This window comes from Anas acuta, chromosome 2 (assembly GCF_963932015.1).
Source record: "Anas acuta chromosome 2, bAnaAcu1.1, whole genome shotgun sequence".
Classification (NCBI taxonomy): Eukaryota; Metazoa; Chordata; class Aves; order Anseriformes; family Anatidae; genus Anas; species Anas acuta.
The window spans coordinates 6,377,088-6,401,877 of NC_088980.1; the positions used below are offsets into that span (position 1 = coordinate 6,377,088).

Genomic DNA, 24,790 nt, shown 5'->3' on the forward strand with positions numbered 1-24,790 from the left:
TTTCAATACTTTTTCCATGTCCACCCCAACCTCACTGTATCTTTTAGGGTATTCAGCTGAAGCTGAAAGGGGGGGGGGAAATGTGAAGTGGAAGCTCCATTACAATTCTAGGTCCAACGCTTGCTCTGAGCTGTACCTCACACCAAAGCCATTTCCCCACCTGTGACAGACCTCCCAGCATTGTGCCAGCAGGGAATTTGCTAACAGCTGCACCAGCAAATATCCAGCCATCCTCACACGCTGTGAGCAGGGGTGTGCTGCCTCAGATCAGCCATGGCTCTAAAACCAGCTTAGGGTTAGTGTAACTTCCACTTCCAGCAAATATTAAAGTCTTAGAAGAGAAGGTTTTGTAAATCCGGTTGGAACCATTTTAAACGATTTGTGTCCCTTGCTCTGTTCTGCTCCTCTGCTCGAGCTGGCAGAAAAGAAGACACTCCAGGGCAAGGTCCTGGGATTTAGCTTAACCCCCATCACTGATGCTTGCAGCTGTATTACTGGACCTTGTATTGATACAGCTTAGCGTGCACGTACTGTTGTGTTTGAACAGGTCTCAGGGAATAGTAAGCGCTGTTACCACAGTGCTACAAGGGGCAACACGCTTGAAAGGACGCAGCTATCTGAGCTAATTCCCTCTTCCCCTTAGAGGGGTTTGAAAACTATGGATCGAAATGCAGGCGTCAGCTATGCCTCTGCAGGGATTTCGTTTTGCAGCAGAGATGCCATTAAAACACCAAAAGGTTCTATAAAAAGGAAATACTTCAGATAGATGCCAAAGATATTGCCAAAAAGCAATGAGTTTTAACGCCGCAGCAACAACAGAAGCAATTATTTGTAATTTATTGTTTATTTTCATATACAAAAAGATAAACTTGAAATAGTTCTTTCTAGTTTTTTTCCTCCTATCTGTTGGGGTGTAGCTGCTTCACACAGGGCAAATACTACATTCATACTGGTTTATTCGGACACCCAGTGCAAAGCTGAAGCAGCAAAACTCCAACTTGGCAGATCTAATGTCAAACTTGAGACTCATTTCTAAAATACCACAGTAAAAAGGAACAAAGATCCACTGCAAATTCATGAACTATGATACAATGTTTTTTCCAAAATGTCTTCATTTCATAACTGCAATACAATGGATGTCTGCATTAGGCCTTTTTACACATACATTATATATATATATACTTTTGCAGAATATATATATATAATATACATATAAAAATCAGCACACTTCAATCCAAAAGGGGTTACAGCAACGAGCTTAACTCTCTGTATACTTTTTTAACAGGATACTTTAGTATATCTTTTGTTAACTCAGTAGTACAAGCTATCTCTGTTCTACATTTTTATAGCTACAAGAGTGAAATATAACCTACAACATTTACATTTCACATATCTTGGTATACAAACAGTACTTATTGAATTTGAGCCAAGGACCAAAAGACTCTTTAAAAATTATTTCACCATCTGATAGAGCTTCCTGTAATTTACACTCAGTTTATTCTGCAATCTTCTAAATCATTTACGTAATCTCATAGTTTGAGTTTAAATCCATTCAAACTGGAAATCCTGGAGAAACAGGTTACTGCAAACTCTTATGTATACTCTATATATACAAGTTAAGTAACACAGCGTAATAAGACTTAGCTATTTATCCTAAAACTGATATACACATATTTCACTACGCTAGACAAGTCTTAGGATTTTTATTTCATTTCTTTAAATAAAGCACAAATTTAGAAGTAGCTGGTAAAACTTACAATAAGATGGTTTAAAATGACAAATGGTTAGGGTGAGATTTCTTTCTGCTGGTGCCAAAACATTTTCTTGTGAGTTTTGTACTATGCTGTGTTGTTTAACTGTATGTGTCTAATGTTACATGCAGAAAGCTCTTTCCACAAGAATTGACATCAAACTGTACTTAAGTCAACTTTACAGTATAAAATTTGTCAAACTTAAGGACAAATGTGAAAATATTAACAGGTGAAAGATCAGGCTTTCAACTCTATCATGAGGATCATGCAGAATTCATAAGCAGATAGTTTGAGCAGATTGACAATGGCATTGTGCGGACTTATGGCATAGAGAAGAGGTCAAGAGTGTTACTTAGTTTGCAGTAACCACCTCCTTCAATTCTGATCCACTAACAGATTCACTTTGCATCATACTTATTCCATTGGAAGGCCAACAGCATTGCAAAATGCCTGCTTCTGGGAGATTTTAATACTTTCGCAAATTATTTACAGAGATAATCGTAAACCATCAATAACCATAGAGACATTAGATGGAGAAAAAATGGGAAAAGGGAAACAACTTCATTTCTTACTTTAACCTAATTACTATTTGAGTTGGAAAGTTACGTTTTTGGCTAAGTAAAATGAAGACTGTAGTGTGCATCGGTTACATAGATACATGAAAAAAAAAAAGAAAAAATAAAAAGACTTTTTTTTTTATACAGTAGAATGTTAATAAAAAGAAAGTTTTTTTGTTGTTGTTGTCATTTTTCTCCAGAAAAAAATATCCTGAATCCAATTATCTTTGGCAAAGTATCATTAAGGAGAAGTCATTGTGGTTGAAGGCCTGTTTTTATGAGAAGGTTTTCCGGAGAAGGTAGTTGGAAAAAAGAAAGGGCTAAACAGGTATCAGGTCTTGCAACATGTTTCCTGATATCCAGAAATTGTTCTGATGCTTAGTCCACATTCAGGAGCTATGATTCCTCCTCCAACTTCCTCCTCCTCATGGTTTTTGTTTTTTGATTTGGCGTTTTTTATTTTTAACGGGGGTGGCAATCCAGAGATGCCTGTGACTACTGAATGAGAATTTTAATTGACTAGGATGGCTACTGATAAAATTTCAGTTCCTTAGAATGGTGGAAAAGTTGAGTAAAGTATGGCCAATACCCTCCCTTTCACAATAAAAAAAAAAAAAAAAAAAAAAAAAAAAGCTAATGAAGTCTTCCCAGAATATGCTAGTTTTGCAATACTAACCTTACTGGAATGTTGTATACTGAGTTTTATAGTTTTTTTAACAACTGTAAAGATTAAGAGGCCCCTGCTTCAAAACAGGCCCAAAAATGCAGATATAGTGTTTTAATCACATCATCTGCCCCATTAAAATACTGAAATAAAAAGGCTAACAAAGGAAGCACTTTTCAGAAAACACTTTCTTAATACATATCCAGCACAATGCCATTATAGAGCTTCAGGGAAGCCCTTTTGGTTTCAATGTTGGAAAACAAAAGTTTTGCTTTTTTCCTTCAGTCCTTGGGGATCACTTTCCATTTATATATATATAACACATACATGTATATATGTATATGATATATATACATAAACACATAGCAAGGTTCCTGTTTGTGTATGTTACAATATTGTAGTATCAAGGAGAATCCAGATAGCAACACTGTTTAACATGAGGTTTGAGGTAATTGGTTCTTGAAATACCTGGATCACAGACTGCATCCAGAAATAACAGCTGGGCAATGAAAAGTGTTTTTTCAGACAGAAAAAAACTAGTAAACGAAAGAAAAAAAGAAAAAAAATAAAAGAAAGAAAAACAAATCAAAAATAAAAAAAGCTTACAGCAGTTGCTTTTACATGGAAAAATAAAGGCACAACAGAATAGCATTACATTTCAGAACAGCTGGATGGATGTAACACAAGTATGACCTCTTTCTGTGGAAGTGTCCCGACAAAAAGGATTACTGCTTAATTGATTAGGTTATTACTTCAGTCAGGGAACAGAGCTTCACCCAAAGACTAGGATATTAGCAAAGAAGTCCCATATTGGTGAGTGAGGGTATTGACCAGGTATTGTTTAGAAAGTGCTCCAGGAACACACACACTCACGGTCCCACTGAATTAGATGCCAACTCTGCCCTGGGCTTCCACAGGGCCAGGACTTCACCAAGAACAGAGAGAATTAGGATTCAGCAATCACAGGAGTTTGCTCTAAATCATTCAAGCACTAATTTCAAAAGGCACACTGTCAAAACAGCTTTCAAGTAGCACAACGTATTGTTTGGTATTAGGTTTTATTCAGTTACCTTTTACCCTGCCAGCATTGTGCTGTTGAGATTAAGAGAACGAAAGACTGGAGTGATTTTTAGGTCCAACAAGCAAAGTTAGCTTAAGTGAAAATAAATACTTTAAAGTTTTTTTTTTTTCTTCTTTTTTTTTTTTTTTCTTTTTCTTTTTCTTTTTCTTTTTCTTTTTCTTTTTCTTTAACACCTTTAGAATACATTGGATTGGTTACACAAATTAGGAATGCTCTTTTTCTAAGTAGGACTTTGGACATGACAGTGCTCCTTTTCCTTAGTGCCTCTGACCCAGACAGTAAAATCTGACACTGGGAACACAGAGCACATCTGCATGTTCTGGTGAAGTCTGATTATTGGTGTCACTTCAGTGAGAAGGAACTTCTGGGAAATGCTTTTATCAAGACTCTACTGGCAACAGCTCCTTACAGATCATATTGTCAACGCAGCAAACGCAGCTGCTATAAACGGATATGGCAGCGAGTTAGATCAGCCCAACTATTTGGTCTCAGTAAATTTTTAACACCCTGACTTCACAACTCACTGCGGCATCATGGCATATGTCAAAAGACACCCTGCTCACACACGGATACTTGCATGACTAGATGAAAAAACTTCCTGGTTAAACTGAAGATGGTCATAGAAAAGCAATAAGCATTTTTAGCAGAAGGGATGTGACATGCACGATAACCTATTAAACATATACTCAGTGCCGACCTCAAAGCATGTCCAAGTACATCCAAGCTTGCTCCTCACGCTGGTTTCAGGCTAACTTTGTTCTACCCTCTAGACTTTGATGTAGTGCACACTTATTTTAAACAGTATATATATATATTTATTTATTTGCTGTGCGTACACAGACCTTTCTCCCTTTTCCCTGCAGAAACATATTAGACATTACAAAAATAATTTGTGGTATAAAAGAATTCTCACACAATGTAGAATTTTTGTTTGTATATGTAACTAAAATATATATATATATATTTCCAAAAGTAAAAAAGTCAAAATGTCCTTATTTTCCTCTATTATATAGTCTATTTTATTTACAGTGTTACCAAACAATATTCTGTATGTAAAAGTGATAATAGTTTGTGGGACGCTTCCTGCTTAGCAACTTCTCAAGGGGAGTGTGGCTTGTAGAGGACTGCACCAACAGCACTGTCACAATATTATCAACCAGCACCTTCCTCTGCCGTAGGAGTTTCTTCCTTACTAAGTGAAACCAGACCTCTCACCTGCAAAACAGGTAAATTCTGACAGTCTGCCTAGAAAGCAGCACAAGAGGAATAAAACCTGTGCTCTCCAGTTTCTATGCTATGATATTAAGGGGGGGTCAGCATTCCTCATGGCAAATGCCTGTCCGACCAACCTGCAAACCCCACTCCAGCAACGCCGGCACTCAGAGGACCCAAGGCTGCTCCCACTGAGCTGAACAACTTCAACAGAAACAGCAGTGAATCATGAGACCTCAGCAAAATGCAGCAGAGTTACTGGGGGGTACTCACGTGCCTTTTCTTTGAAACAAACAGAAACACAAAGACCTCGGCATTTCCATAGGTGTAACTTTACCAAGCATAGTTTATTCCGTAAGAAAATTTCAGCCAAAGAATGAGGCAGAATAAAAAAAAAAAAAGTGCTTTTCTTTTGTCTTCACTAGAGAAAACATCATGATCAGGACTACCTGAAATCCGTAATCAGAATAACGAGTAGGCCAGGTATTGCTTAACTGATGGTTAGACCAGTTAATAGCCTTCTCTTAGAGCGTGCACATATATTTCAAGGGGAGCCACGTACAGTTTCCAGCCTTGCTGTACTAATGCAATTGTAGTAGCAAGTCACAGCTCTATCACCTCAAGAAAGCAATTTTAGCTCCTGTGGTATTTCCAGTCTCAAAATGTAAGCTCAGACTTCCTTCACCTAGGAAACCGACCCAGCCAGTGCAATAAATTAATAAAAGGAGTGAGACCGGAGAGAGGGGAATCCTGGCTCCTCGAGTCATGGAGAATTTTTACCACTGGTTTCATGGTTCGTATGTACCCAAGAACTGCTATGCAAGAGGAGAAGGTCAACAATAAAATTCTGAGACAAAATTTTTAAGAGCTACTTCCTCAAAATCAGAATGGGAAGTGAAATTGAGTGTTTGGGAATTAATATGTGTCGTATCCAGCTTTTTCAAGGGAGTGTTAAGAGGAAAAGAGTCACAACTGCTTATTACAGCTACACCTATGGATGTGCCCTGTTGCTGACCTGGAAAAAGCCTCTGCAATACTGAACAAAACCAAAATCATGTTGTCAATGAAAGTTCAAATGCTAGATTAGCTAGGAGGAAACTACTTGCTTGACAGCTCAAGTGGTTAAAGACCGATAAGTTCATCAGAGCTTGTCTTCAGTAATAAAATAAATAAATACCAGTTAAAAGAACAACTTTAGCTGAACTGGTACAAATTTGGAAATAGGTAAAAGTTCAGGATTTCCTTCTCTGCTGCGGTAGCAAGACACACATATTACCAACATAGAGTTAAAATTTGTAACCGAGCACACGTGCATTTTGGAAATTCTTTTTAAAACCAGTTTCTGCACCCTGCTGACAAGATGATCTATAAGGAACCATTACACCAGGCAATACAATCAACATTCGGTCCACGTTTGTACAGTTCCCCGCAGTAAGGTAAGCTACACGTGAGATTTTTTTGTTTATGCTTTCTCAGAAGAGACGATTTAAGAGACTGTCTAATAGGCTATTAAAATCATATGGCACTTTCAATAAATACTTTAAAGCTTCTCAAAGAAATCAGGATAAAAAAAGCAACTGCTGTAATAAGCCTGTTTTAGCCATTATACATAATGCTGAAGGAAAAAATCCAGAACAGCAAACAGATATTGACAGTTAAAAGACAGTACAGCTTTTTTTCTTTCTGCAGCAGTGTGAACCAGCTCCCATTCCTGGGGAAACGGGAGCAAGCCCACCTCAAAACAAGCATTCATTCAGTCTTAACTCTGCTCTAGACTCCACCCCAACCCTTACATCACTTCACTTCTAAAACATAGTCACATTTTCATATAAATCTCAGTGCAGAAATGTATTAGAACGTGAAAAGCGCTGATCCTGCAAACCTCTACGACCATGCTTCACGTTAAGTGAGCTGCTGATGGCGTGCCACCAGGAAAGCCACCCCACTCGCTTAACGTGCAGCATGGGCACGCCGCAGCATCAGCCCCAAAGATGTCAGCCCTCGCCAGCGACATCAGCTGGGTCAAACTGGTGTCGTTCCGTCCGGATTTGTCACGGTGTTCTCAACAGAATCACATTAAGGAACAGAAACTTCCAATCCTACACACGGAAACACAATTACATGTGTGTACATACTAATATGCAATATACATTCAGTAACTTGAAAGAATAGGTTAAGACTTTATTCAGATAGACAAATTAAGGCAATTATCTTCATGTCTCTTCGAGAGAAAGGACCGCGTCCTCATTTGTGACCTCTAGGTTTTAAAGCTATATTTTTTCAAGAGATATATTTCAATTTACTTTATATTTTCTCCATATTTTCTCCAATTAGCAATTTTGTTTGCTTAGTAAATTACATTTGTGCAAGGGTCCACACTGGCAATTTAGCAGTGACAACAAGCCCAATTCATCTATATAGTACAGACTTTTTACATGTTTTTTCTTTTTGAAGGGTGATTAGTTCAGGACTGCGTTTTGGCTTAACACAAGAAAAAATTTAGATGTTCTGGCCATCCAATGGACATAACTTTGTCAGTCTAGCAAGACACATAATTCATGTTATATTCAAAGACCAAAAGAAATAAAAATAATAATAAAAAAATAAAAACAAAAACAACAATAATAACAATAATAAAAAAGATGTACTGTCCTTTCACTAAAACAGACAAAAAAAATCAAAAAACAAAAACAAACAAACAAACAAAAAAAAACACAGAATGGAAACAGCCTTCACAAATAAAAGTGAATAATGCCCAGGTACCTTATATAGGCAGTTATTCTACAACTGTATACAGTTATTTACAATGGTGCTTTATAAAACAAACAAACAAAAAAATGGTAGCACTTCCTAAAAGATTTTGGAACTTTTTTTCTTTTTTTTCTTTTTTTAAAACTCCCTTGTCATAAAAGCCAACTTACATTAAAATATACTTACTACAAGACAACACAACTAACAAAATATATAATAAAACTCATACAAGTAGAAAATTCTGAGGTATTTCTGGTTTGAGGTGGTCTGTGGTCATGAAGTTTTTAATTTTTTTTTTTTTCAGTTTAAACCTCGGAAGCCACGTAACGTGTGTATGTGTGTGTGTTTTGTGTATTTTTTTTCTTCTTTTTTTTTTTTCTTTTAACATTGCATGTATTGCAAATTAAAAAAATATTTCAATGTTGAATCAGCAGCATTAGGAACATTCACTGACTAGAGCGAGTTTATGGCATAATAAGAGTAACGGTATTTCAGAATATGCACCACTTGAAGACAAAAGAGTTTAGTCACAGAGTAAGGAGAAAGCAGCGTCAAAGAAACCAGTCTGCGAGATGCCGTGAGAATCACTGCTGCTGCTGCTCAGCTGCCTCGGCAGTCTGCAACTGTACAGTTCCTAGGCTTCTGGGATGCTACAGGAGCCATCTGCCACTGGTTCAGGTAATTTCCACCTCCCTGCAACCCCAAATTAAAAAGAAAACAAGAAATTTACAGAGCCAGTTTTCACGCTTTTCCTCTTTCCACCATCTGCACCGGTGGCTTGGGCTGGCAGATAATCAACCCCGAGGCCAAGTTGCCTGAAATGACTCACGCTTCATGCGAGATGCAAATTTTTTTCCTATCTTCCAGTATTTTACCAAAGTGCTTCTGAGAACGCACTTTCCCACCTCTTCCAATTATGCTGCTTAAAAGCATCCTTCCCATTACTATCTGGAGTTGAAAAATAAAAGGTAATTATAGTTCTGCTTTTTTTTTTTTTCTTTTACCACCCAAGCCCCAGAAGCTGGAGGAAGGATGAAGGAGCGCCTTGCTTACAGCCACTGGCTCTTTAACGCAGCTTTCTCCATACGCTGCAGCCGTTAATACTCTGCCCAGAAATGTCCTTCCTCTCCTCTAATGGTTACCTGAGAAGTAGCTCCATAGCAAATGATGTTTCCCCAAATGCTGCCAAGTCCAACGTCACTCTCCCCACCCCTATTCTACGCTCCCCCCTTCAATTCTACCACCAAGAATTAACATTCTCTGCCCAGTTACTTTTTTTCCATGTTACAATGACACCCGTTAGATCCGTAAAAGACACATCTGCTGTTTTTTTTTGAAGCTCACTTCCAAAAAGAACCCTAAAAACGGAACGGAACCCAAAACTCAAAACAAAATGGGGAAAAAATCCTTTTGAGGAAGGTGTAATCTTATATAACAGTCTTAAGTTTCCTCCAAAGTTTGCAGCATTGCATTTTCTAAGATGGTAGGTGGTTTTCCTTTATGTCACAGATGCTCCGCTCAGAAGACAGACTGATAAAGAGAAACCCAGAAAACTGAATAAAAAAAAAAAAAACGAACTGAAGTGAGTTTGTTGAGGTTCTGAGGTACCTGCACCTTTTCTGCATTCATTAGTCGGCACCTGAATGCTTGCTGAAATGTCCATTTTTTTAATACAGTAGAGCAATGTGCTGGTAAAATTGATCCAATCCAAAAAAATAATAATAATAATAATAACAATAATAATAAAAAGTCAAGATAAAATAGCAGCTGCATTCACGTGTTTGTTGGATTTTTGCGTTTTTGTTTTTTTTGTGTGTGTTTTTCTTTAAAACTTTTTTTCTTTTCTTTTCTTTTTTTTTTTTTTTTTTTCAAATCCACTGAGTCTGGAAAGACAAATGTGAACCAGGACTTAGATACTAGACTCTTTGGGCGGCAAGTCCACGTTGGTGACAGACGTCACGATGGAGACGAGGCAGTCCGAGGTAGTGCCATTTACGGATTTGCGGATCTGAGCGATGCGCTCCTCGACACAGCCCGCCGAGAGCCGAGCCTCCGCGTCGTGGTCCCAGCACTCTTCGATGGTCACGCAGAGCTGCGCCAAGCCCTGCGGAGAACAGAAGAAGAGCTAAGCATAATTTCTCCATGGTATGCAAATCAGCAGGAGATTAACTTTAAAATTTATCTTCACTCGGTTCTTTTTGTTTTTTAAGCTTCTGCCTTCTAAGGCTGTACGGTTTGGTCATATCTAGCTTTTCTCATAGACCCAAAAGTCCTTTTTTTCTTTTTCTTTTTTAATAACAAAGTGCATCATGAGATTTAGCAGTTAAAGCTTTAAAAAATGAGCCATCCAGTATTACGATTCCTATGATAACACCACCGGAGCTGGCAGTTCTGTATCAGTTACTAATGAAGCAGTTGTTTTGTTTGCAATCACTTCTGTAGATATCCAAAAAATACCTTAATCCAACACTGCTGGAAGAGCACCGCTCATATTTGAATCCCACTCATCCAGAAGCTGGAACAGTCAACTCTATCTACACCCAGCAGCTCTCCCTGACGTTTAGGCAATGAGTTACTACACCTGAATCTAGCCCAAACAGCAGCAGTTTGGTCAAAACAGAGGCATTTAGCTTCTTACTGAAGCCCTGGGAGGTTTCATGATCTGCTCACTTTCCCAGTCTGAAAAATCAGCTCTTTTATTAAAAACGCTCATTTGAAATTATCTACCTCTGGGAAACCCATGCTGCATTTTACCTCATTGTCTGTTTGCCTTCATGTCTAATTAATTTTCCCTCAAAAAATTGCTCAAGTCTTGCATGCTATCTGGCTTGTGAGGAACATGTCTCTGATGGTATGGATCATTCTCTCTTCAATAATCAAAGGGACTTTATTTTCCATTCTTTAATCATATTAAATGAGTCCTACTAAAACAAACGCACAGCACGCCACGCCACGTTCCTCGTTCACTTTTTTTGATTTTAATCAGCCAGTTTACCCTCCAAATACAGAAAGGGACAAACAGAAAGGGGAACGTGAAGGTGCCGTGCAAGCCCTCATTCCCTGGCTCAGACTCTCTCTGCAGGAGGCCACTGTGCTAGGACAGCACTAGGGAGTGGTGAAGACACAAAGGTCATCTGCAGTTTAGTTTGTGCCTCAAGGCACCTCAATCCTGCCAGATCACTAGAAGATTTCCCTGCTATTTTTCCCTTTGAAGCTAACACGTGATGCATAACCACATCCCTCGTGCCCCTCACGCAAGAAATAACTTCCCCCATTAACCAGGAGGGACGTACGGGGTGTTTCAGCCAATGATCCTTGAACACGGGGCGCATCTTCTTGTGAACCACCACTTCTTGCAGGTCCTCAAGGGATGGGTGCTGACCTATTTCTTCTTCGAAAGGCAGCATGTATTCATCCACCGGACCTGAAGTGCAAGCAAAGAACCAGATTAGTACAGAAACAGCCTCTGTAGAGCCACAGCCTCTACAGAGCCACATCTTCCTCGTGTGTAAGCTGTGGCTCCAGAGCAACCTCAACCCACTGCAGCAAAATAACCTAAAGAAAGGTTTTGGCATGAGCATAAGTTCACTTTAGACACTGACTAGCAAGGTCAAACATTTACAGTGCTTGTAATCTTTTCCTTTGTGATCTGGCTTGTTCATAGATTTAAGTCAGCCCTGATAGAGTAGAGCCAGATGCACTTGTCCCAAGTACCAGCTCCTAACTACAAGATGATTTCTGAATGCTTTTGTTATATCTGTTACAGCTGTGAACTGCTCTGGGCCACAAGAATGAGAAAACTGTTCTGAGTGCCAGTGCAGACCCTGGACTGCAGCAATAACTCCTGATCACTGAAACGTCATTTGGCCTCTGGCAATGTGGAGATGCCCTCTTAGAAAAACGCAGCCCAGCTTAACTAATGGGCTTTCTCAGGGTGCTCAGTGGCATTACGTATGATTTCTCAGTAGCGAAAAGTGACCTCTTGCAATAGTGGGAGTAATTCAAGAGAGTCTTTCCAGAATAAAATAAAAGAACTGACCACTTTAGCTGGTCATGAACTGTGCCACCAAGGAAATGATGTTTAGGTACTCTGAAAATAAACAGTCACTAAAACAGCTTATCATTATTCTTGTTGACACAATGCCAGTCAGTAAAACAAACTGAAGTGCTTGTTCCAACAGATGGCATGATAATGCTCATGACCTTCCATTCCTCTTCTTCAAAGAGGAATCAAGACTATAAAGAGCTGCACTGGTGATCTCCAAGCTGAAGCTACTGATAATACAGCCATGCTCACCAACTGGAATTGAGTCAACACCCTGTTTCTGAAATTACACTCACTGCCTTTCAGCTTCAATGAGCAAGACAAGGCCTGCCTGTCAATGAAGTCAACAATGCTGACCACAACGATGGAACAGATCTGTTAAATAAGGATTTGTACAACATCACTTCTGACCTAAACGGGCAGATGGGGTTTGGAGTAACTCTCCTTCAGCCCAAAGAAAGCCTTCCCTCTGATTTCAAGGTGCTGTGTATGACACTCGGAGTATCCTGGCCAGCTACTTCCTAAGCACAGTTGAAAGGGGATCACAAAAATAAAAGGCAAAAATCCAGATAGATATCCGGGGGGCCTCAAATGAGAAGTCTTATTGCTGCATCTAACAGAGACCTGCAGAGTGATCCTGGGTACAACTGCTTCACCCTGCTATGCTTTTACTTCCCTGCTCCTCTGGCATTTCATCAGGTTAGGCAGGAACTTTTTGAAGAACCACACTCCTAGGCTCACATCCTAATTATAATCAAGCTCACCTTTGCTCCTATAATATTAACGTCAATGTCTGAAGCCCAGGTGAGGTACTCTTAATTCACAAACTTGATATTCAGCCCAGAGCACCCATATCTGCACAAGTAGAAGGTGCAGCAGGCAGCCTTGGAGCTACTACAACAAAACGATAGCTTCCCTGACCAGAGGCAAGGTCCTGCAAATAGCAAGGATGTAACCGAAAGCAGATGGGCTACTTGGACAGAAAAGATGACCCATTTTGCAGCATCATTTTAGGATAAAACCCCTTGTGAAAGCGGACATGGTGAACTTTGATGGTATTAAAAGCACTTTGAGACTTGAACACTACAAAGATTGTTATCCACAGCAAATGACAGCTTGCATTATAAACAAAGAAAAGGAAAAACAGGTTAGCAGCCTAATAAGAATATGCCATTGATTTTTTTTTTATTATTCATATTTAACAAAGCCAGGCCCATTCTCTGGGCCAGCAAACCATGCTGAAACAGAGCCTTTCCCAGGGCAGATCTTTATTCTTACCATCAACTGCTCTACATCTGGAGACTAACTCCCACAATACCAGTCCCATTGCATACATGTCTATTCTCAGGAAGGCGTCTCGTTGGAAGTTGATTGCTCCCTCTAACACTTCGGGAGCCATATACCTCCTCGTTCCCACCTACAGAGAAAGAAACAGCTCGAGTTAAATTCCAGTTGGGTCCGTCAGCCTCCGTTGGTCAGAGATGAATGACAGCTGCTTTCATTAGCCTTAAGGCTACTTCTGCTAAATTTGCACCTCGCTCAGAAGACAACCAAAAGGGAGTTGTTTCTTCTGACACCGATTCTCAGTAAGTTCACTTGAGCCTAGATAAGCTACCTGAAGGAAAAAGCCAAACAGCATGGCTACGTGTGTTGTATACATTCAGCATACAATATAGGTCTAACTCAGATGCAGCGAGGCACAGCGAGTGGGGATGAAATCCTCTGCGTCCCACTGCATCTTGCTCCAGCAGCACATGCTGGAGGAGAAAACGCTGCCTTTGGAGACACACACACAACACCCCGAGGTCAAGCCAGACTTGGTTATTGCAGTCGGTGAAAATTCAATCCTCTTTCTCTAAAAATATATATGTAAAAAGAAAAAAGAAAAAAAGAAAAAGAAAAAAGATAAAGTAAAACAGAAAAAAAGAAAAAAGAAAAAGGAAAAAGAAAAAGGAAAAAAGGAAAAAGGAAAAAGAAAAAAAAAAAAGAAAAAGAAAAAAGAAAAAGGGTAAAATCAATGTATCCTGAAATAGTAGAAAAAGGAAAACTTGCAAAACTTTGCAAAAAAAAATTGCATATTACAAAACTTCTCAGATATTTATGGCTATATATAGGGCAGTAGCCCATGATGTAGGAGAGAGGAGAGCACAGCAAGGTGAAAAGCACCTTTTAATATGGGAGCTGAAACACTTTTAATGTTTTTCTTTAGGGGTTTCTCATCTGATCTTGCTGTTACCTGAGGAACTGGGGAGAGAGGGAAACAGAGATGTAAGAAAGCATGGGAAATGCTGGAAAAATACAAAGAAAGGTAGCAAAAATGAGGAAAGCTGTGAGGACCTAACCTGAGGTAAGGGTAAGAAAGGAGATGGCATTGGAGACATTCATTCCTAAAACCCAGGAGGTGCCCGGAGGAACGGCTGCCCTTGCTGCACCCCTGCCCAGAGACAGCGAGGGGCCACTCGCTGCAGCTCACAGGTGGAAAATCCCAAACTGATCAAAACGCAGGAAATTGTTCACACAGTGCAAAGCCAGCACGCAAAGTTCACCGTTGCGAAAGGTCACCCTGGCAGCGAGCCTGGCTGAATTCTTAAAAATAACTGAATAGTTTTAGGAGTGTTAATGTTTAATACTGAGGCAATAAAGAGACATCACGTCCCGTGTTTGAAGGGAGAAGTCGCTTGCCACCAGGGCCAGGCCAGACTGCACATCTAATTGTTTGGAAAGTGCCTGTCTTGGAGGAAATTAAATGCTCAGAAGTGGCACTGCAAGGAAAAGGTGCATGGGGGGACAGGGGAGATGTCACGTTTGCACCAGCATGTGGGGTTGGGTTCCCATCACAAAGGGCCAGGGGCTGAGAGCTGCGTCTGGGCTCAGGATTGCATGCTGCTCCTGTTCCCTTAGGTCTCGCTTTCCAGGGTCATGCTAAGGGGAAAGAAAAGGTGCTTTCCCCCATATGAATTACGCAAGGGAGAAGAAAACATTCCCGTAATCTCCCGGCCTCCAGCCTGCATCTGCACAAACCGCCTCCACGCACGAGAAGCTGACTTTTTACGATGTTATTTTTAAAGATAAAGATTACCTGTCCATGAGTGTCCCCTGGAGGTTTTCCAGGTTCAAACCGTACAGCTAGACCAAAATCGGCCAGCACCGCCGTCAAGTCGTTCTTCAGCAAGACGTTTTTACTCTTGAAGTCCCTAGAGAGAGCCAAGAAGCGAGTTTAGGAGGCTTTATTACGGCACAGGTCTGAATCACAGCGCAACACACCACTTTGTAACCTCTATGTTTAGCAGCCCTGGGTGGATCGGCTCCTTCCTTCCTTCCCCAGCTGGCAAATTCAGCTGCTGGTGTCCGTGAGATGCCACCAGGCAGCCCTGTGCTGCTGGGCTGGGACCTGACCTAGCCCGGGGAAGGTGCTGAGGCCGCTGCTGCCACCCTGACCCCAACCACGCACTTCTTTGGGTGCTTTTGTTGACTGCCATCACCTGCTGGAAGCAGGGGTGACCGAGGGTGGCACAGCAGCGGTGTCACGGGGGTGCTGGCAAACAGTTTCACTGAGCGCTGTCCTCACAGGGTGTGAAGGTCTCCAGCACTGCTCTCTGCAGGAGCTCACGCTCGGCAGGAGGGTGATTTACAGCATGTTTCGGGCACATAACCCTGAGCATCCTCAAGCCCTGGGTACCGGGGGAGTGTGATCAGACCTTGATGCGCCGCCTGAACACGTGGCGGTGCCACCTCCTCTCCCTGCCCAGAGGGGAAGCAGGGCACAGGGAGAGCAACGGGGAAAAGGAGGGAGAGAAAGCACAGCTTCAGGACAGGCAAGCTGCAGAAGTCCTGAGGAAATTACCAGCAAAACGAAATCCAGACAATGAGTTTCCCACACACAGCATGTGTAGGCCTTTGCACCACTGGATAACTCTGTATCCCTCCCTTCCCCTCCAAGAGGCATCAAGGGAAGAAAAAAAGGGCTACATATTCATCCCATTTAAAATAGAATTTAGAATAGAATAGAATAGAATAGAATAGAATAGAATAGAATAGAATAGAATAGAATAGAATAGAATAGAATAGAATAGAATAGAATAGAATAGAATAGAATAGAATAGAATAGAACAGAACAGTTCCCGTTGGAAGAGACCTACCAAGATCACCAAGTCCAACTGTCAGACTACTTTGGGGCTAACCCAAAGCTAAAACATCAGCACGAGCATTATCCAAATGTCTCCTAAACACTGATGGGCACAGGGCATCAACCACCTCGCTAGGAAGCCTGTTGCAGTGTCTAACTATCCTCTCAGCGAAGTTTTTCCTAATGTCTAATCCAAACCTCCCTGATGCAGCTTTGAGCTATTCCCACGTGTCATTAAAACAGGGAAACCCAGGACCAAGCCTCCCTTGGGCATCAGCCACAGTCTTCTATTACAATTCTGCTTTAATTGCAGGACTGGCTTCCCCTGGGTTGGAAATAAAGCAGGGGAGGGGGTGAGCCCCCACGGAGATGAGCTGCCCACGCAGCTGAGCAGTGGGTGTCAGCCTTTGCGGTGGAGAGGCTGGCGCTGTGCTTGAAGATGACTTCAAGGGGACATTTGGGTCAGCCCCGTGCTGCAGCACTGCTGCTTCGGGGCAGCTCAGGTGAGTCTGCAGGAGCCGGGGAGGGGGGGGCTGGATGGCACCGAGATGACTGAACCAGCCCAGCCTTGTTCCCTGGGCTCCCCGCATTTTCATCTGAAAAGGAATGTTTGGCAATATAATTAAATTACAGACCTTAGACAGCAGATGGCAATTGTCCTGTATGCTCAGCATTATAATTTCCCTATCATCAATTCACTCGGTGACCCTGCTGATTGCAGGACATTGCAGGCCTGCACAAAATAATTAATGAGGGCAGATACAATTGTTCCGCGCTAGAGCGACCTGTCAAAATTCCTTGGGAAGAGAGAAACTGCTGGACCAGAGAAAAGAGCTACTGCCTGTGGCCGTGGAGAAAGCATCATGTGCAAAACCCATCCTGTGTCACCCAGCCCTGATTCTTAGCTCAAAACATCAGAAGGTTTGTCCAGATTGCAGCAACACAGCAAGCTATCCGCAGCACGATGGGCATTGCTGGCTCGGGGATTAGTGTGGGGGAAGTGGGTTATTCCCCTTCCAGCTGTGAAGCCTGAGAGAGGAACACAGCAGAAATCTGCCTGCTGTGGCCACGGGATATCTAAAGACACAGGGCAGTCTGGTAGAGCCTGCGAAACATTTGCACATCTCTGTTGCACCTAAAAACAGCCCTAAGCTGCTACCTGCCATCTTAGAGACCGGCTGCCTCCAGGCTGGAGCAGTTTCCCCAAAGGCTTAGAAAGCAGCCATCGCCCAACGACACCGATAAATGACTTTGCTCGGTCAGCGTTAGGGGATTACACCCTCCAGGATGGTACAGATTGTGCACGAGATTTTCACAAAGCTGTGGCTCAGCTGGGACCGCACAGGAATTATGCGACGCTCTCCCCCATTTTTCCATGCTTTCCTTCCTTCCACGGGCACCCTGAGCTGGCAAGAGTGAACTCAATGCAAACACACCCAGGACTGGGAGAAAGGGTTGATTCAACCCACGCCCAAGAGAATTCCCACCAACACCATTAGTAGGGACCCTAAAATAGTCGCTAGTAAAAAAGTGGCCTGAAAAGGAGAAAATTCTCTTTTCAGTCTCATCCTTGAAATCAGGGAACAAGGGAGCGAGTGGACAACAAGTGGTCGGTGCGTTAACCTGGTTTAGACACCAGAGATTTTATTTTCTGCTTCCACGTGGGGGCACTTTAGCACCGACGAGCGATCCCATAACCTCCATCCCGCTGTGCCGGGGCCACTGTCCTAGGAGTTTGCTCAAAGTCTGCAGAGCAGCGACTCAGGAAGTCCCACCTGGCCTTCCAGCATCTTCGCAGGCATCGTGTTAACCCGTTCAGTGACACCCCAGCTTTAAAAAGTATTCAGCGTGGTTTGTTTGTTTGCAGCACAAAAGAAAAGAATGGGGTAATCCAAGGAAAATCCACTGTGTCCTGAAACCCCGCTTCCGTAGGAATGTATTCGGTTCACCCGAGTGGCACGCTCTCCATCTTTTATCATTTATTAAACGGACGGGGACACTAATGAGCACGATCTGTTGCTTTAAAGCCTTTCTGTAGCTTTTCCCTGCTCCCCACCCTCAGGAATTTTCATGCATACACCGCAGCCTTTATTTTCACGGGGACAAATGTCAGGGCCATGGGGTCAGCCCCAGGAGCGGCACAAAGGCAGCTGCAGGCTCTTTCACCAGCCCCCAGCTCCCACCAACTTGAAGGTTCGGGGGGGTCCCACGGGGGCTGGGACATCCTTTTAAAAACAGAGATCGTCTTGCCGTGTAGGAAGACGGCCCCATTAGGTTGGATGCAGATTGCTGCAGCTGGGCACGGGGTTTAAGAATCTCCTCGATGAAGGGCAGTGGGGGAGCACGGCTGTGGATTACCGCCCGCAGCCACACAACCCTCACAAATCCCTTGGGGGAAGCTCCCCCTCCTGCCCTGCTGCTGGCAAACGACTCGGTAGTGATGGGGTTGGAAATGGACGATCTTTAAGGTCCCTTCCAACCCAAACCATTCTGTGAATCTACGAGATTTTCAACCAGGGCAAAGGACGTGGGACTGAAGGGATGGGTGAGGGCTAAGACAAGCATCGCTGAAACAAGGATGGTTTCACCCTCTTCATTTGGGGTTCCTTCTGTACCCACATATGAGCCAGGAGGTCTTGGGGTCACAGTGCCCTTCCTCTGCTGTCTCTCATAAGCACCCTGGCGAGATTTGGGCACCATAAAACTACTGTGAAAAATAAATAGCAGCTATTTTCTACATTTCTACATTTTCTCATCAGAACACAATGTTCAAAAGCTCTGTGGCAAGACATACAGTGGAGTTATCAGTCTAACACACGTAGGGAAGAACACGGTCCAAACCTTCAGATGGCCACACAAATACATGGATTATAATGTAACTCATCAAGCACAGCCTCTCTGAATAGAGGTTCTCCAGCAACCAAGCTCCCCTTCCCTACACACATCAAGAGAAGAGCTGAGGGCAGAGGGAAGCGCCTGCCCTTCAGACATTTGCCATAAACCACCACCAAGCACACATACTGCTTCACAGACAAGATGCTGATTACCTGCTCTTTGCCATTTCTGATGTGGGTGAAAAAAATCTTGTCTTAGCATAGGACTTTTGGGGCTAAAAGGCATTCGTTTTCCAAAAGCACAATCTCCTCCTCTGTTTGACAGCATCATTTCAAAGAGGTTGTGAATAGCTGAACAGGGAACTTGAAAAGTGTTCACCAAAGAGGCCATACCTGTGTGCTATAGCAGGTTTGTGCCCTTCACCTTTGCACCAAGGGACATCTTCATGTAGGTAGGACAAGCCACGGGCCATGGTTTCTGCTACATGGCAGAGCTCATTCCAGCTGATGATGTTGCCCTTCAGGTAATCCGTAAGAGACCCCTGTAAAACAGGACATCGCATGTTCTTAACCACAGCCCCTGCTTCTAAACTCATCAGTTTAGAAAATGGTTTTCATCAGTGCTTGAGAAACATGAACCTTCATTTAAGAGGTAAAAAATATCACCAGCAGAAGTGCAAATGAAGGAGAAGTAAAACCCCAAAGCATTTATGAGTTCTCAGCCCTTGACAGCACAGAAAGTGTCTGATCTCCCAAATAAGTCCCAAATCTACTCATCTGCCAGGGAAGGCTTGGAAGGGACAAAATGGTCTCATAACAGAGCAAGTTGAACAGCTTAGGAAAAGGGAGAACCTTTCATGCAAGAGGATGTTGCATGGTATCAGCTGGTGGTGGAAATGATTGACTCACTAGGCCTTGAATTAAACAGAGGGATAACGCTGCTGGCTCAACCCCGATTTGTGCATGTTTGTTTTATTTTAAGTGTTAGTCACGTTTGATAACTAAAGCAAAAAAGAGGAGGTATGCCCTGAGTTTCAAAAGCAAACACGAAGCCTATCTGCAAGGGCTGGGTTGGGATCTACGTGTGCTATGAGACAGCAACCACTGCACACAGGAGCTGTGGCCTTTTGTACCACCTCTCTCTCCCCAGCTCCCACCTTTCTTCATTGTGTGTTTTTGTAGGAGAGCCTTGAAAGCTAAGCGAAGGGCCTCTGAAGAAGAGGAGTAGGACCAGCCCTCCACTACCACCAGTGGCAGACTAACTGGACTATGGGGGAGCTTCTGGGAGAATAATAGACACCAAACGCTGCTGCTTCATGCCCAGCCAGCCCTCTGCCTTCCCCAAATGTATGTGCAACGATACGTTACCTTGTCGTGGAAAGCTGTGATCAGCCAGAGCTCTGTCTCTAGGTTTGTCCCTCTTTTCTCTGCTGCGATAAATTGCAAAAGGTTTTCATGCTTCATGCCAGGAGTATTGAAAATCTCCCTCTCGCTCTGCCAAGATTGCTTATCCTAAAGCAGGGAGAAATGCACCATCAAAGATCACTCTTCCCTTTAAAGCAAACAGCCCCTTCAGCTCAGTCAGAGCCGCTCATGTTCCTCTTAATACCATTCTCCAGCGTTTTGATGTGATGCATCCCTTCAAAATGAGGCTGTTTTCCTAGAGGGTAGGTGCCGGAGGAAGAATGGAAGTTGCTGTTCTCAGTCTCCCTTCTCCAAAATTATCCTCAGCTATTCCTAAAGCGCATGTTTGGGTTTGGATTCCACCCCCCTGCCCAGCCTCACTGAGAAATAAGATTTCTTGAGATTTCCGAAGAAAGAAGGCAGAGATAAAGCCTGTGCATGCAGCACCCAGATCTGCATTGTAGCCGTAATTGTTACGACTGCAAAATCTAATCTAGGCTCTATTGAATATTTACTAGTAGGTCACAGCTGGCATGGACAGAAGATGTGCAAATCTCCTTTAGCAACGCTATGACAACAAATACAGGGAGAAAAAATTAACGAATAAGGAGGTAGCAGAGGAGCACAAAGGCGTTTTAGTCATTCTTCTCTCATTTGACTTTTGATTGCTCTACTCTTTCCATTTACCATTCCTAGACAGTCAAGTCAGGAGCATTCAAAGGTTTCCTGGAGTGGAAGACGTGAGCTGAGAGACACGCTGCAGCGCCGTGAGCTTGCACAGCACCAGGGCTGTGCCTCTGCAAGCTGAAAACTGCTAGGTTGGGGTCTGGGTTTAGGATTTGTGTGCTGGGGCAGGACACACAAAGCCAGGGATTTGGTCCTTTGTGCACTTCGGGCATTGCAGACCGGCTTTTAACAACACGGCCATTTGCAGTGATCCCGTGGATTTCAAAATGTGCTTGTTTGCCCTTCTTGCAGCAACAACTACTGCAGGAAGCATTCGGTAATGAGGTAACACAGAGAAAAGTATAGGGGAGGGAGGGTCCTTGAACTCTTTCCCCCAGCAGAAGAGTCCAAATACACCTTTGTAATGGTCTCGAAAACACCTCCACAGGCACTCGGAGCATCTCAGCACTGGCAGGCAGCCCTACGAGCGAGCCCTGAAGGTGATGCCCTTCTCACCTGAATAGGGAAGATTTTCACTGCCACGTAGTCATTCATCAGCTGAGCCTTCCACACGCAGCCGAAGCGTCCCCTCGCCTTGATCTCCAAGAGCTGCAGAGGCTTTAGGCCAACCAGGGGAGAAGGAGGTGGTGGGCCGGGGTCCTGCACAAGAGAAAAACACTGTCGCAAGTTGAAGTGGGACTGTAGAGCAAAGGGGGAGGAATGGAGACACTGTGTGTGGGGAAAGAGGTGTGAAGAAGGGGCCTGTTATTTCATCCAAATTATGGAAATGTGCTCTTCACAGCAAGAGCAGCACTAAATTCCCTATTTTGCTTTGCAGGGTATTTGTACAGAACATATATAACAACCTATGCCTTCAAGTGTCACTCGGTGTGTCAAACCACTGCCTGTCATCCTCTGGCAAAACCTGAATTCTCCAGTGTTTTCAAAGCAACGGCTATTTCGGGCTGTAAAACACTGATGACCTCAAGGCTACCTCCTGCCAAAAGTAGGAACTTTTTCATCTTTGTGACCCAGCGGCAAAATACACCGAAAACCTCCAACTGCTTTGCACTTAATTAGGAGTGCTTCCCATAGCCCTAGCAGTGGGCAGTAAACAGGTCTGTCAGCATTATAAAGATAGTATCTGCCAGGAGAACAATGCAGCCTCAACATGTGGCAATGGAGCTCTGTCCTATCTACTTTCAGCCTTGAAAGGCTCCCAGCATGGTCTGTACAGGGCAGAGGAAGACGGCAGAGGAAGCTGCTGGCCCCTTCAGAAGAAACCAGAAGGCTCAGGGCGCAGCAGAGCCAGCAAAGACCAGTTCTTGATGGCTTTGGGCTGTGAGGATGACCTCCTGCATGCATTCTCTGATGGCTCATAAAAACTGAGCTTCAACAAGGGAAAAACATCTCCTCTCACCCCATAAAACTGATAGGGGCTTTCTAATCTCTACAATCTCCACTCCTCTGCAAAGTTGGCTGAAATTAGGCAATGGGTTTGACGGTTTGGGAGGAAGGGTAGCCACCAAGCAGGGTTGTGTAACTCCATCCCTTAGGAATTTTGGAAATGGTGATAACCTGGTCTAAACCCACCAGCCTCACAGCGGGTATGAATACTGTCATGGGGCCGACTGTAGCACTGACTTCAAAAAGATGGAGAAGAAAAGTTAGGCCACCTGAACAGTGTGAAATTTGAAGAAAAATGAAGAAATTGTTCTTGATATGGGTGGTGAGGCACTGGAATGGGTTGCCCAGAGGAGCTGTGGGTGCCCCATCCCTGGCAGTGCCCAAGGCCAGGCTGGATGGGGCTGGGGGCAGCCTGGACTGGTGGGATGTGTTGGAACTGGATGGGCTTTGAGGTCCCTTCTAACCCAAACCAGTTGGTATTGTAGATATACTGAGCAACCTCTGTGCCTACCACAATGTACAAACAGAGGGAAACAACTTGAAGAAGCCAGAAATTTCTCCTCACCTCATTGATGTCGACGTGCCCGTAGGGGGGCTTGCGGTGCCGATACATCCAGAAGGCCAAGAGGATAGCCATTGACAGGACAGCAATGGGGAGCAGAGAGTACACCAGGATGTTGAGCAGAGAGGGTGTTGGTGGAGGCGGCTCGTATATGACTGTGAGGAAAGAGCAGGGAGAACATGGGGAAAGACCTTTTAGAAGTGTACCCACACCGTGAGCTACCTGTCCAGACATAACCCAAGACTGCCCTTCCTTCTGCTCCAAAGCCAACAAATCTTAGTGGCATGTCTCTTCACATCCTTGCACAAGGCTCCACCATTTACTCTTTTCCATATTGCTATTACTAACAGTCCAGTGGTCCAAAGCACGCTTCGCAGACTGAGCTTCCCCCTGACCTTTATTTAACATGGGCGTTCTAACTGAGAGATCTAAAGGCTGAAAATTTCCTCCTCTTAACCCTTCTGAAGATATGAAGCAAGCAGAGTACGAAACCCCTCATGGAGCTGCTTTGCCTTGTGCAGTGATTGACAAGACGTCAGTTTTCAGTAAAATGCTGCAGGAGCCACAATCAAATGCACTATTCCCACAGTAGTTCTTGTTCCAAATTACATCAGTGCAGTTGAGACACAAACAATGGGAATACTAAATGGAGCCATGTTGCTATGTTGGAGACTGGGAAGGAAAAAATAGCAAGACTTGCCAAATTAAACAAAAAAACTGTGAGAGAAAGAATATTTGCTACTAGGTTGCTACGGGTACATTAATAACAGGAGATAATAAAAACCATGTAAACAATTAAAAACCTAACAGGAAAGCCCAGGAAAATCTGATAATGGTCTCTGGGAACATCTCAGTAAATGCAGGTAGTTGATAGCAAAAGGAATCATCTTACAGAAAAGATACACCTGCTTTAATAATTTTTTATTGAATGATACTTGAATGTGAGCCTACAGCAAAAGGAACCAACACTTTTCTATTAGCCTCTAAAGCAGGACTGACTATGACTTTTTTTTTCCTTGAAGTACATCCAAAACCTCACACCCATTCCCTTTTAATCCTCAGACCAACACAACGCTGCGTTTCAGCCAATAAAAAGCAAAAACTCTGGATGCCCGAGGTTTTTGGAGCCTCGTGAAATGAAAATTAAAGAAGTAGGTGTCAAAATGCCTTTAGGAGATTGAGTCTTGATCCCCCTTGTCCTCCTCCCTGCAGGCTTGTTTTTTCTAAGAGCCCACTGTGAATGTCCACCACCAAGAAAACCCAATCCTCACTAGTGATGGACGAGGTGTTGGTACAACACACTTTATCCAGAATTACATTACATTAAGAAACTGTTCTTAAAGAATCTTAGGAGAAGGATTTGGGGATTTTGTAAGCAAATGACAACTTGCGTCCTGTCAGATGCATTTTTGTGCTCAGCATCCAGCAACCCAAAGTCATCACAAACTGCGTCAAGGCAAAGAAACCCCCCAATTCCCCATGCACAGCAGTCACTCACCTTCTGGGCCGGTTACTTCAGGCAAGTGGGTGAACTTCTCGTTGCAATAGTTGCCCTCGCAGCAGCAGAAAAAGACTTGAGGGTTTTCTTCTGTGGCTACACACTCCTGCCTGCGTCAGGGAGGGACACACACAGCAGCAAAGGGAAGAGAAAAACAACGTCAGCCAACTTGCGTCTTCAGGAACAAACACAGACATCCCCAAAATCGTCTTCTCCACGTGCCTTGTCCTGC

At 43.2% G+C, this 24,790-nt stretch overlaps 1 protein-coding gene across 1 annotated transcript in view; it reads right to left on the reverse strand.

Annotated features, from left to right (window-relative positions):
• Positions 1–8,361: 8,361 nt before the first annotated feature.
• The window catches only part of ACVR2B (activin A receptor type 2B), a 91,378-nt gene continuing 74,949 nt past the window's right edge, over positions 8,362–24,790 (reverse strand). Inside the window, exons 3-11 of the mRNA XM_068673375.1 lie at positions 24,559–24,668; positions 23,064–23,215; positions 21,608–21,751; positions 20,390–20,533; positions 19,415–19,563; positions 15,141–15,255; positions 13,340–13,478; positions 11,310–11,440; positions 8,362–10,120 (exon numbers count right to left, since the gene is read on the reverse strand). Coding sequence (XP_068529476.1) covers positions 9,926–10,120; positions 11,310–11,440; positions 13,340–13,478; positions 15,141–15,255; positions 19,415–19,563; positions 20,390–20,533; positions 21,608–21,751; positions 23,064–23,215; positions 24,559–24,668 — 1,279 coding nt within the window. The 3' untranslated portion in view covers positions 8,362–9,925. The remainder of the gene's footprint in view (positions 10,121–11,309; positions 11,441–13,339; positions 13,479–15,140; positions 15,256–19,414; positions 19,564–20,389; positions 20,534–21,607; positions 21,752–23,063; positions 23,216–24,558; positions 24,669–24,790) is intronic.